Here is a 14,828-nt window from a genome sequence, read left to right on the forward strand (position 1 = left end):
CCCCCCCCTTCTTTAGGTTGTATTTTCTTTTTCTGTTATTAATAAAATAAAAATAGGGGGACGGGCGGTGGGTTCCCAGAGTGTGGCAAACCCCTCTCCTTCGGGATTGAGGGTGGGACTTGTTCCCTACATCGTTTGCCTCTGAGGAACTAATATCGCCTAATCCTTTATTCAAAAAAAAAAAAAAAAAAAAAAAAAAAAAAAAAAGTATAGGTTTTAAGTAATTTACTTGGATAATATTCAAACTCTTTTTTCTTCAAAATAATATTCACACTCACTTTTGTGTCGTAATGATGAAGATAAAAGGGAGTGGGTTAGTACTTTAAAGGGAAAACGGAATGTGGATATATAACCATAATGGATCAACTCCTAGTGCCTGTTAACATCACCCCCATTCAATTTACAGATCAGTCAAAATCACAAAAACAGAGAAACTTAAATCAACCACACCCAAAAAAGATTCAAAACACACATATATAGAGCGTAAAGGCAATAAAGGTTTTTTTTTATGGGGCTGTGACCACTTACCCAATTTTTGGCCAAAAATTGCCCACTTACTCCACCAAGAGTTTTTTAACCCCATTTACCCAATCTAACAGTGTTTGACAGTATTGCCCTCATTTTAATTAACAAATTACACTCATATCTCTCTCTCCTCCCCCTCATCGATTTCTCTCTCTCTCTTTCTCTCTCTTTCTCTAACCTCGTCTCAGGCTCTCTTTCTCTCTCTCTCTGAGAAACCACGCCCACCACTCCACAGTCGATGTCGGCCTCCACCGCCGCCGCTCTGTCCCACCGTCGGACCACCAGAGGATGACGCCATCTAACTCCACGATCCCAACCCCTCTGGGCTTCGCCGGTTTTGTTCGTCAGATGTCCGGGAAGCTCTCAACACCGGAATCGGGTCTGGGCTTCGCTTGCAGGTCTCAGACGACGTCAAAACTGTGGTCTATTGGGGGGTAGTAGACAGATTATTACCCCCCACTAATTTCTTAACTGTGGTTAATTAATCACTGAAATTAGAGTTTTGTTAAGTCTTATGTTGTTTTGAGTTTATTAAAGTACAATAATCTGTCAATGATAGTTAAGTGAAGGGTTCTGACTTAAAACGAAGACATTATTTGGGGGCAGTAATGTGTCTACTGCCCCCCACTAAACCATTAAAACTTGCACCAGTTTCAAGGATTCACAGTGTATTGCACTTTATCACAAACAAAACAACAAGAGATGATTACTGTCTCCTAAGAAAGACATTATTGGGTGGCACTAATGTGTCTACTGCCCCCCAATAGACCATCAAACATTACACCGCTTCCTATGTTTCACAGATTATAGAAGTTATTCACACTCAAAACAACAGATAATGTCTAAAAACCCACATTATGAGGGTCAATATTCTGTCTACTGCCCCCCACTAAACTGACACAAACCACACAATTTTTTTCATTTATCGACTACTGCAATTTAACACTACATTTACTTTGGAATAGCAGTTTTCAGTCCGTCAATAAATAAAGCAGTCATCATTGGCCCCCAATACAAAGTCTACTGGGGGGCACTAATGTTACAACTTTTATGGTTATGACTGCACAATAGCAAATAGCAGTTTTCAGTCCGAGATAGCAGTTTTCAGTCTGTCGACGATTCATTCAGAAGGTCAACCCCGGCCTCGCCGAGCTTCTCAGCGACGAGGACCGTCGGCTTGGAGTCGAGCCTGGCAGCGGAGAGCACGACGACGACTTTCGGCGCTGCGATGGGGACAGCAGGCGTCGTGGGAGACCTGCTGGAGGGATGGAGGGAGGGAGAGAGAAATCCGACGTCGTCTGGAGAGAGAGAGAGAGAGAGAGAGAGAGAGAGAGAGAGAGAGAGAGAGAGAGAGAGAGAGAGAGAGAGAGAGAGAGAGATCGGTGAGGGGGGAGGAGAGAGAAATCGGTGAGGGGGGAGAGGGCAAAAAAGACCCAAAAAGAAGAAAAAAAGAATTAATTGGGTAAAGGGGAAATAATCTCTTAGAGTGTTTTGGGTAAACGGGGTTAAAAAACAGTTAGTGGAGCAAGTGGGCAAATTTTAAGCTAAAATTGGGTAAATGAGCATTTCCCCTTTTTTATCTCAACTTCGTTGTTGACTAACATTAACTTCAACAAATATTTCAAAAAAAAATCACTACAATACATTAAAAAACTCTGTAGCTGAAATAAAAAAAAACCCTAGGAGAGATTTCTCTCTCACCCTAGCTCTCTACGGCGCCCTCGCCTCCTCTTCTCCTAGATTTCTTCTCTACGACTCTCACCCTCAACCCTCACTCAACCGCATGGCCTCCATTAATGCTATCACCGCTAGCTGTGTTGCCTCCCTTGCGCTTGCAAAGGGAGGTAGTGCTCCTGATCTGGGGAGAATTGGTGGCAGTCCTGTTCGTCGGTCTTCCAAATCTTTTCTGATTGGGAAGCCTCTGACCCGCCCACCGGTCAACCGTGCGGCCTTCAAGGCTCACTTCCTCCGTACCTGGATGGATGTCACTCTGGTGATGTTGAAGAAGAAATCGGGCAAGCTACTTGGGAGTAGGAACAAGAATCATCGCCCTAGCAAGAAGCCGAATGTCGCTACTTTGCGACTCTCTTACCCTGCAGTTACTGGTATTGATCCTAGCCCTAGTGACAAGGGCAAGAAGTTGAGTCTTCTATTACTTTCATCTTAGTTTCTCTAGTTGTACACTAATTGAGGTCTCTAGGCGGCTAGGTTACTACTTCATGGGAAATTGGTAGGGAGGATTTGTTTCTTGTTGTTAGGCTTAATAAGTGAGCGAATGTGTTAGCAGTGAGGGTCACCTGTCCTTTGCTTGATTGCTTATACCATTTATGACTCTGGTGTAAGACAGCATTTGATGTACGTGCCTTCTGGCCATGGATAAATGAATGAAATTATTGCCTAATACTAAAAGTTGAGTCTTCTACTACTTTCATCTTAGTTTCTCTAGTTGTACACCAATTGAGGTCTCTAGGCAGTTAGGTTACTACTTCATGGGAAGTTGGTAGGGAGGATTTTGTTTCTTGTTGTTAGGCTCAATAAGTGAGCGAATGTGTTAGCAGTGAGGGTCACCTGTCCTTTGCTTGATTGCTTATACCATTTATGACTCTGGTGTAAGACAGCATTTGATGTACCTGCCTTCTGGCCATGAATAAATGAATGAAATTATCTATTTTCCTCAAAAAAAAAAACACACTAACTTCAACAAAGATCATAGGCTTTCCATGTGCCTATGGTATGTTTTCTCCAACTATTACCAATTCCGGAGAGTCTATACAAACGTACAATCCAGTGCTCCAATTTAATGATATATAGAAAATTACATCTCATGTTCCTGAACATATACATAATCAATTAATAATACATACAAACTCCTAAGACATAGATGAAGGAGTCAAAAGGGAGCTGGCTTCCTTGATGAGCACAAACACACTGCCATTGTCTCCCCTCGAAATCCGAAGCTCTTGATCAAGGTATGTGGTTAGCAACCACGATTCGGCCTTGCTACTTGAGATCGAAAACTTAAACGGGGGTTGGCTGGAGATGGACTTTGCAACCGAGGAAGCAGTGTCTTGGACAGAGGTGAGCAAACCCTTGAAGGGTGCAAGGTCTATCTTCTGTCCCAAAAACTCAACATCTTCTGGTATCACTAGCGAGTCTGTTAGCTGTGGAGTGCCAATCACCCCTTCCTCAAACTTGAGCTGAAATAAAAAAAAAATAATAAAAAAAAAAAAAAAAAAACCACTCATTTAAACACACAATAAACCCCATACATCGAAAAAGCAAAACCTATGGCAATCAAAGATATCTATATACACTTCGAATCATTTCATCAAACGAACTAAAGAGTAAGAACTAAACCTGAACACGCTTAGGACTTCGGACATCAAATGTGGCATTGGTGCTGAAAGAAGTTGTAGCCAAAGGCCCGGAAAACCGAACAGAGTTTTCAACTGTGAAGTTCTGGGAGTCGATAGTCTGCGAAACCTCATCAACCTTCACCAAAGGAAGAGTTCCTCTGGACAATAACGGAAACAAACCGGCAAAAGATGTGTACCTACAAATTTCAAACATATTGAAATTAAACACTTGGAGCTAAACTGGGGGTCAGAGGATGATGATCAATGAAACTTACGCCAGAATCCATTTCCCGTTTAGGAGAGGCAAGGCCTCGGTCGGAGCCGGAGTCGGGTTTTGGGCCTCCAATTGGGTAATAAGCTCGACAATCTCGGCCCGGGTCTCGCTGGTGGCGCTGAGCCCACGATCAGTCCCGTAAAACGCGTCCACCAGAGCCTTCTTCAGTTTCGAGATCTCCTCCGGCTCAGCCGGCTTCTCCGCCACAGCCACGGCTCCAGCTGCCACGTCGGACGGCTCCTCCGAGGTTTCCGGGGCCGACTCGTCCTCGTCAACGGCTCGGATCCGGGTCGCGGGTCGGATGGCTTGTGGGTATTCCGGGTTGGAGAGTTTCAGTTTGCGGGTGGCGAGTCCGATGGAGTTTGGCGCCAAAGTTGAAGGGCGGGGGTGACGTGGAGTTACTAAGAGAGTCTTGCAGGGGAATTGGTTTAGCTGAGAGACGAAGGCCATGTTTGGATTAATTAAAAACACAGAAAAATTGGGACTGTGAAGAAGAAGAAGAAGAAGGGGGTGATTGTTCTGAGGTGTGGCTTCTGCAACTCCGCGAGTTTAAGGAGGACAAAATAGTTACGCAAAACGGAGTCTAGGGTTTTGAAAAGACGTTGTTGTCCCGAGGGTTGGTGACTGGTTTGGAGTTTTGTGCTGTGGTTGTGAGGACAGGAATGGAAATCAAAGTCCCCAAATCATGGGTTGGATGGACAGATTACATGGCCGGAGGATGGGGAGTTGATTTGGGTAAGTGATACCCAATTGGCCTATTTGCCTTCTTTGTTGAATCGTGTTTGGTCTGTTTTGCACTTTAAAGGTGCCGAATTCTATTTTAGTGAAGAAATGAATGAGAAGGAATATATGGATGGAAGGATTTACCCACAAAATATCTAGTTAGAATTTAACCATAATATGGTATTGTATACATGTTGATCTCCCATCTCAACATCTCTCTTGAATTGGACATATTTTATGATTTTCAAGACTAGTTGTACCGTTGAGCTTCTGAGTTTTGACAGTGAAAGTTTAATAATAACATTGCACAAATGTGTGAGTTAGTTTTATTTAATGTTTAAATCGTGCAATCTTTATGTGTACCAACCAAGTTACTAATCTCGTGATCTTGTTAAGTGTTGGCTAACAACAACTAGTTCATCTCCTCACAAAGATTTTGCTTGGATAGTTGGATGAATGTTGCCTCGCTGTATAGCGCACAAAGACGGCTCTATATTGGTATATGCACCGAGAAGAACTCTAGTTAACATTCAGCGAGTAAATTGTCGCTGGCATCGGAGCAGGAGCCGGGTTATTGCCTGTGGGATGGTTATTTGATGACGACTCTCTACCGGAAAGTATTGTGGACGTGGACCTGTAGGCAGGGAAATGATGGTAGTGTGCTTGAAAACCTCGGTATTCAAATGAAGCCCATTCATTGAGGGAGTGGACCTTTTAAGGGGTTAGAGGCTGGATCCTTAGTGGGTTTATATGTGGTGGCATGAGACCTTGTTAGTTGGGCTTAGGCCACAATCTCCACTTCCCCAATTATCAACCTTCAGAAAAAATCAAACAGAAATCTTCGGTTTTAATATATGATTGTCTGTTGGAATTTGATAATCATATTTAATAAATATAATCAAGCAACAAAATCAATTAAATCAATTGAGCACATCATATAGACACAAATAATATATAGTAATTCTCTCCAAATATCAATCTGCTACACATCTGCATGGCTCTGCTAGGGTTGCGCTTCTGCCGCCCTTGGCCTCCCCTCCATCGTCGATGGACACCTATTCCGATTCCCTTCTCATCGGACTCATCGGACATGACAGCTGCTGTCTCCTCCACGAGGCCAAGGCTAGGCTTCTCTCAATCCCAATCTGCAGGAGCCCCAGTTTTGCTGGGGCATATGGATAGATCTCCTTCGTTCTGGGGGCGAGGGGAAAAGCTCCGATTGGGCGTTGCCGGTGGTGAAGCAAGCAAAGGCAAGCCTTCGATCTATAACTCTGGCGACGAGTGGCTATGCTTCTTGCCGAATGGATGCGGTGGCGATGCTGATCTCGACTGCAGCACTGAAGGGTGGCTGATATCCGCAGACGAAGCGGGGCTCTCGGCTGTGGTGGTGAAAAGTGGTGGCTGGCCCCTGCTCTGGTGGATGGTCAACGATCGGGTCTCTTCTGTGACGTTCACGCGGGGAGGCACTATGGGTCATCATGCTACGCTCGGGGATTGGTCATGGCCGGTATTGCAGATGCTGCTGATACTTCATTTGAAGCGCAGCCGAGTTTGGGTGTCCAGATCACAGTGGAGGAGCATGTGGTTGGGCTGTCTTTGGGCTCCCATCCAAGCCCAGATCTCGGGGAGTCTGACGAAGGAGGTGGACGTGGGACTACCTTCGCATTGGTCGGCATGGATGCTTGGCCAGCCGGTGCCAATATTGCTGTCGGCGGCAGGAACAACTTGGGAACAGCTAGGTTTTGTCCTTGATGGGCTTTGCTGGTTGATGATTGGGCCTAAGGCTCTAAAATGGATGTTGGGCCTGCTCTCTCTTGGGTCCACAATAACTAATGGGTTTCTATACCCATTTTTTACTTAGTATTTTTTCAAATTTACTTGCCTATTACTATGCATTACTGTCCATAGTTAAATAGGCTTTCTTGAATAAGTGAGCATGGGTACCGTCAAATGATCGGACCTAATATATGTATCGCTGTGGTTTCACCACAAACTCTTTATCTACCCAAAGTCGGTAGAGGGAGGATATGTAATGGTCCCTTCTGGCCTGAGAATTATTAATATATCGACATGATATTCTTCAAAAAAAAAAAATAGACACAAATAATATAAAAAAGAAGAGATATGAAGAGTCAAGTCTCTGAGTACAAAAGAGGCACGGCATTCGTTGTCCTAAAGTCGTAGACGCCTCCCTACATACAGGTCATAATGGTCGTCTACAACTCCAAGATACAACCCTTGAAGTCTCACAAGATGTACGTCTAATCTGCTTTGCCCGACTAACGGTAAACGGGGTGCCAAGTGTTTATTGATTGCCCAAAGATTAGGAAATATGAATAGAAATGAGGGCCCAAAGATTAGGAAATATGAATAGAAATGAGGAAGATGAAGAGTAAGAGACTCTTCGAGAGCAATAGAAAGACGTACACTCTTTGTCTAAAGAGTTAAGTATTTACAGAACTCTTCGTCACATTTTGAAAAGTTATGACTCTTCAATTTAAATAAATAATATTTAAATAAAATATGAGTTTTGAATCTTAATAATTTTAACAAAAAAACCAACTTTGTCTTCAACATGTAAAACTTTGATTCATCTTCCTTCTTTCTATTCTCTTTTTCTTTTGTGTTTGACTTGTTCTCAGCGTGTAAATTAATGTGCTCTGTATTTGGGTCATGTCCGCATCAAAAGACCTCATCAAACTTGGAGTGTAATTGATGATGCATATACTACTAAGTACTGCCAATCATAAAAATATGATGTATACATGATCAATTAACTTCTTTATAACACTACCAATATTATAGTGTCGCGTTAAAAGTATAGTCTATGCGAAAAATTGTTCATGCTATAATGATACTGTTTGCCAAATGCCAATCATTGATGACTTCATGCTAAGAATAATAGTTTTAGTTTTAATTAATTATCTGTTAGATGGTTCATGCCAGCATGAGCTTCTCCCATTCAAACAAGCACTCAAAAGAATGGAACCAACCAAGGGCCAATTCTTAGGTGCGGGTAGCCGCACCACGTATACGGTGCGGCTGCCCAATCAAATCTCAGAATTTTTTTCTTTGTTCTGAAATTATCCCTGATTTTTAAATGTGAAATACCCAAAATACCCCACTACTAGGGGAATGATTGGCCTGCCGCACCACGTGGCGGTGCGGCTGCCCCACGCAAGAATCACTCCCAACCAAGACCAACGGAGTGTGAACAATACAAAGTTACGTGAGCCCCACTTCTTCACTTAATCACGTTATTATATTATTGTAAAATCACTGTTAGGTTAGACTTTAGTTTAGGCTTTTCGATGATTTTTCTGTTAGGGCAATATTGGTGGGCTATGATCAATATCTGTAATAATCCTTGCAATCACTCATCACCTATGCTTGCTCATGCTCTCAATAGCTAAATTCTATCTTTTCAACGCAATCCATGCCATGATTTTCCTTTTTTTGAGGGACAGACTTTTCTTAGTATATCATGATGCTTACCAAGTAATAATTCAATCTCATTGGGCAAACCTCATCCTCAGATGTTCATTGGAGAGTATCTTGTTGAATTATGATCATGATTATTACGCGGCCAAATCTAATGTCTTATTTATATTTAATAATAAATGACACTTAATTTACCAAAAATATATGAATACTTACACAAATGGTAACCCAAAAATCAACTTTTATCTGCTTGCATTAGTTTGAGAAGAAACCTAATTGCAGTTGTTTATTGCGATTGATGACTGTATTCTTACCAAGTAATAATTGAACCTCACTATCCAAACCACACACTCGAGCTTTCATCGGGAATTATCTTCCTAAGCTCTGATCATGATTTTTTTGGCAACTTTCATTGATATTACTATATAATCTCAATAATAAATAACACTTAATACAGCTTTTTCGGTAATTGAGTATTCATAGACGAATACTATTTATATATGTAACCCAAAAATCAACTTTTATTTGACCCCGAGAAGAAACCCTATTACAGTTGTTTATTGTGGTTGTTGATTGTATTCTTATAAATATTGGTCTAGAACCTAATACTTAAGTATGAATACTAATATCTCCCAAATTCATACTTAAATATTGGTCTTATACTATTATCTCCCAAATTCATAAAATTGCAGCCTCGGACAATAGAATCATCCATCAAAGTATTAACAAAACAAGTTGAGTACATTACAATTAGTTTCGTCTTCATCATACTATCCTATAATTAAGTAAGATGATTAAGTAGAGTTTATGAAACTAACCCAATCAGATTAAGCCAAAAATAATTGATGCCATTGGAAGTTAGTAACCAACTGTCAATGCGCCGGCTTCCATGGCTTTTGTCTTTATTCTTCAGGCCGGCGACCACCCAGTAGTAGCGTTCAAACAAAGAACACCACCCCCCAACTCTACCTGATAGAGAGAGAGGGAAAAGAAAAAAAAAACCAATTTGTTTTTTCTACCCAAAAACAAAAACTATTAGCTTCCGTTTTCCCAAACCCAATGAATCAGCAACTGGTCCATTTTCCACTCCCTTCTTTTTCACTTTCCTTCTTTCTTCTATTTTGTCTCTTTTCCTTTTCTTCCCTTTTTCAAACTCCCAAATCCCCTCTTTGCTGGCCTTGAATTAGCATCTTTGCAAATCCAAATTACCGTTATCATTGCCCACTATTGATTGCTGCTCATTTCGCTTGGTCGCTGTGTTGGTGGTGGGCTTTTGTTCTTAGCTATGTCTATCTAGCTACTTGGTTTCTTGAAGATACTCACGGGTCTTCCATGGCCTCGCTTTAAATCCAAACTCGCAGGTCTTTTTTTCCCTTCACTGTTTGTTCCTGTTTCTATTTTATGTATATATATTTTGGGAGTTTGGTTGGTGGAGTTTGTTGAATTCTGTTAATCCGGTGGTGGGTTCTGTTCAATACTTCAAATTCGAGAGAATGAGTCAACTCAGTCTGGTGTTGCAGGAAACGGTCCGGAGAGGAAGGGAGGCCAGGACGATTCTCGAGGTTCTGAGGGAGCAAATGGACGACGGCGATGTGGCCACGGCAGGGAGGAGGAGCTTCAAGCAGCGGCTGAGATTGACCGGAATCGGGTGCTGCGGCGCCGTCTGGGGATTTGGACGGACGGCCACGATCACCGTCGAGGACGATGAAGAACAACACCACGTACATCCGCCGCAACAACAACCGCGGCAGCAGCTGCCGAACCTATCGCAGCTGCTGATTCTGGGGCAGGCGGCCGGGTCCGATTCGGATCCGGGTTGCCTGGGTCCGGTCAACTCCGGGTCGGGGATGAACCTCGCCGCGGCTCTGGCGGCGGAACGGCATTATCGGGAGGCGGACGAGGCCGCGTCGGGTGGTGGGGCGGCGCCGGGGACGCCGATGAGGGTGTCGCTGATGAGATTGCTGGAGGAGACGGAAATGGACGGGTGCGACGCGGCGGAGGAGAAGAATGATAAAGCGGCGGCGGCGGCGGCGGGGGTGGTGGGTTGTGATTCGGTGTGCTGCGTGTGCATGGGGAGGAAGAAAGGCGCGGCGTTCATACCATGTGGGCACACTTTTTGCAGGGTGTGTTCGAGGGAGGTGTGGCTGAATCGAGGCTCCTGTCCCCTCTGCAACCGTACGATCCTCGAGATTCTCGATATCTTCTGACGAGCATGGAGATTCGCGCCGCCGTGGAATTCAGGGACGACGACGACGACGGGGACTGTTGTTGAAACTTTTGAAAGGTGTAGTAGTAATGTCGTCTTCTTGTTCGTTTTACAGAAATTTGATTTGATTGTTCTCATTGTACCCCATATGATATGTTTATGAATGTAGTAGTGTAATTTTTACTGTATTTTCTCCCTCGACTTGAGAATTAAAATGAAGCTGAATTGATGCACTATTGTCTCGTCAAGTTGGTTCGTAAATTTTCTCACTATTGTTCTTACTTTCCCAAGTGTTGTTTGGGACATCCATGCCACTAGTTTAGGGTTAGAATTATGCCAGATCAAGACCGTTCAAAGAGTTCGATCCACTTTAGTCAAATAATTTGATCCCATCCAAGGCATGCTATGGATCGATGCTTTAACCTTATAAACATTGTAACAAGATATTGATCTCACGAACTATGTTATGCTCTCCGAACCATCTAACTTAAAATTTTCATCAAATTCATACGGCTCAACTTTTTTGGTTGGATCAATAAGTCAAAATAAAGCCACTCTGAGCCTCACTCATTAATGCGGAGCCAAAATTCCAACACGTTAGTATCTTCGTTTATATATCCATGTTACCAAGCTTGGCAAAAGATACTATAAAACCCATTTTCTAATTGTTAGTTTGAAAATAGGATATGCATATACATTCTTACAATGCATGAAACAGTAATATTACGCACTACACTTGTTCGCCAGATATGCATATGCGCTTTTACAAGACATGGAAAAACATTACACTTTCAAACAAGTGTAGTGATCTTGAAAGTGTGTACTGCTTGGTGGTACATGTTGTCTGGAGCCCATATATAACAGATCATAAAAATTTCCACATCCACAAGCTTTCCTTGGTTCAGGGCTTCTCCACGACCCATATAGTACAGAAAACGTCGCAATAGGATTTGCTCGCGCGGTCGCGCCCACGACAATGGTGTTATTAGGCTTCAACTGTATATATATGGCTATTTGACCAAAGAAACTGTATGTAATACAAAGGGTAGCCCCATTGTCTTAACTCTTAATCCATCCACGTGTCTTCTGGGCTGCCATTACCTTCAGTTTTCTGGGCTAGCTGCAGCAATGGTCTCATAGCAGTAGTCCATAACTACAAAGAATACAAGCTAGGTAGCCCACTGAAGCGTGGTCTTCTGGGCTCTGGGCCTGAACTAATATAAAACTGAAAGTCAAAACTGGAATCTCCTTCAATATTGGGCGCAATTGAAAGAGAGCTTTCCTCCTTTTCAAAAAACGAAAGAGAGCTTTCCTATAGTGACCGGGCATCTGTATCCTATTCATGCAACCATAGCAAGTAAGTTAATTAGATAGATAATATGATCACTGTGATCATATATACTGTTAAAAGTGGGCATCATATATTATGCGCATGAATAAGCATAAGCATGAGCTACTCTCTTCACCAAGAAGTTGGTCATGCAAATACTTAATTATGATCGATCAACTTGGCCCATATACAAAGAGAGAAAGAAGAAAGCATCTGTATATATGATCGAATCTGATCGATCGAGGTGACTACGTAGTTTTGAAGTGGAAATGGTTTATTAATATACGTGCAAGTTATATAGACATGTTTTTCAATGAAAGTTTCTTTCGATCGGTGGCCGGATCAATGTGCAGACAAAGTAAAATTCTACTTTTGAAAGAAAGCTTCATGTTCAGTCGCTTCGAATCCCTGTTGCCTTTACTTTGATGTTGATTTACTGAGGATTTGTGTACAGTAGCATTACAGTTCTGGCATCAAGTAGGAGGATTCGATGCTTTTTGAGAGATTGGATTGCTGTACTACGTCTACATGCCTCTATATTACAGAATGATATATAACACCAAAAATGTGGGCAAATTAATCTTACACGTACAACGGTACAATCATGAACCTAATGGATCTAATTATGAGTCTTGTTCCATTTCCAAGTCTTTTGAAATTCCATGCATGTATTATTAACATATAGCATGTCGGCACAAACATCTATTTAGGAGGGTTCATAGTGCTTTACACCTCATATGTAACGAGAATTAAATGGTGTAAAAAAATATGTTCATACTTTAAAACACTAGAAAATTTTCGGCTCATACATATGAAATATTATTCTTCAATCATATGGCACGAGAATTTGTAGGTGAAAATATTACAAACTCAGAATGTTGATTACTTGAGAGTGGAGATGAGTATCCAGTCGCCCATAACGTGCATGTTGAAGAATGAAGATATGGATGGACCCATTAATGAGTTATCCAGAACAATCATAGGAACCGAAAGAGCAGCTAGACCTGGTCAAATTGCACGATCAAGGAAGATGGGTCCAGTGACTCCAGCCTACTATACAAATAACTACAAACATGCGTCAGATCAGAGATCTAACCACCCCAACTACACGCTTTGATTGATTCATTGAATAGTAAATAATAAACATAAACATATTTCCAATAAGATGCTGCCATGCTTTGAAAATTGATTTGCTCATGGCTCATGGGAGTGACCATGAGAGCCAATAGACTTGAGTCAACTTAAGCAGTTGATATATAGTATTCCTATAACACTGTTATTAATTTTACCATATACGATATGGGAACAATTATAAATCCTTCATATGCTCACGAATATGTTTAACTAAGCTATCAGCATGTAATTTCAACAAAAGAGGGTATAAATGAGTAAGAATAACATCCTACAAGACGATACTTAATTATAAGGTCTTGTCATTTCTTGTACAATTTGTTGATTTGATTACGGTACTTATAAAGTCTTGTCATTTCTTGTACAATTCGTTGATTTGATTACGTGCTCTTGTTCAATACTAGGTTTAGACAGTGATCTGATTTTTCCTTAATAAATGTCTTCTTGTTGATTGGGCAACTTGTTGAGTGCCAAAGATCGAAATCATTTTCCATATGAAAGGAATCATATTCGTTCCCTGACGATCCAATTATTCTATTACTTATGCTCTTAAACACAGTGCTTCTTGATGACTATAGCATATCTTATATTCTTACCATCGACGTTGTAGATTGAGATATCTAGATTACTAATCGAGATATAGTTTATAAAATTATTAAAATCCACTTTTAGTTTAAAGTGGATGTGCTAGACTTCACTTTCAAATGGAATCTAAGCTTGGGGCAGCACCCATTGATGATTTATTCAATTAATATAACATCCTGGGGTCTCTTCTCCTCAATCTCATAATATGAAAAAAGAAAAAAAGAAGTAAATGAGCCCGGTATCTCGATCTCTATATCTCTACGGCTCTACCTATGGTATCGTTATACATTTTAAAATTGAAAGGAAAAAACTATAAACTTAGATGTGATATGATGGAATATGTTACTCACGCATGTACAGATTCAATAATAGTGCTGCGAAAGTGGAACATAGAAACAAATGATCGGGAAGGCTTGGGCAGATAATTCACGTATAGAATTAATAATGGAAAGCATGCCAGCAGTTCCACATTCTCCTGATTAAGTATGGAGTAACATGTCATGCCCACTAAGAACTTCGCAAAAAGACATTCTTCTTTTTCCTCCTCTTTACATTAATACAAGTGATTTGATCTGATCAATCAGTGAACTGGTACTCGAATACTCGATCGATGACATTTTGATTTATCTGAATAGTTACGAAAACTAATCGAACATGCATTTTTCCATCATCTCATATATGCTATCTTGGGTTACAATACAAGTTGATATGAGGAATCAGGGTGACTACCAAACAAGTTTCCTAGCTGAGACTGGAAAGTAAAGACCAAGCACGAAGTTAAAATCGAAGATGAATTTGAATTGCTATGGTACGTAATCGTGTTGAGTTACCAGGAAATTTCGCAGCAATATTGCAGATTATATATACAGGACAAGAGCAAGGCCAACAATGGAGGAAGGATCCGGCTACTCTAAAAGAGGGCTGTGAATTTAAGTGAAGTTCATTAAATCTTGTTGATCTAAATGAACTAATGGTCTCAAAGTTTGCCACATCATATTCAACCAAATTTAAAGATTTTATACCTTAACTTGCAGTTACCTCAGTTAGAAAAAAAAAAAATTATTAACAGTTTTCTTCTTGAAAAGTTCTATAGTACATACCATTATGTTATACGCACATTTACAAATGTGACAACAAATTTGTTGTCATTGTGGTAACTTGAGTCCTATTTTGTGTAATCTTAGTTCTATTAATGGTAATTACACCACCTACGACCTTGTTACAAAATTTTGAACAAATTTGTTGTCAATATTGTAA

At 41.1% G+C, this 14,828-nt stretch overlaps 1 protein-coding gene across 1 annotated transcript; it reads right to left on the reverse strand.

Annotated features, from left to right (window-relative positions):
• Positions 1–3,221: 3,221 nt before the first annotated feature.
• LOC133729958 (plastid-lipid-associated protein, chloroplastic-like) lies at positions 3,222–4,821 on the reverse strand. The gene is made up of 3 exons (XM_062157581.1): positions 4,157–4,821; positions 3,883–4,078; positions 3,222–3,722 (listed from the first exon to the last, which is right to left on the reverse strand). The coding sequence occupies exons 1-3, from the start codon at positions 4,603–4,605 to the stop codon at positions 3,396–3,398; spliced, it is 972 nt and encodes a 323-aa protein (XP_062013565.1). The 5' UTR covers positions 4,606–4,821; the 3' UTR covers positions 3,222–3,395.
• Positions 4,822–14,828: the final 10,007 nt, after the last annotated feature.

The sequence above is a fragment of the Rosa rugosa genome, chromosome 2 (assembly GCF_958449725.1).
Source record: "Rosa rugosa chromosome 2, drRosRugo1.1, whole genome shotgun sequence".
Taxonomy (NCBI): domain Eukaryota; kingdom Viridiplantae; phylum Streptophyta; class Magnoliopsida; order Rosales; family Rosaceae; genus Rosa; species Rosa rugosa.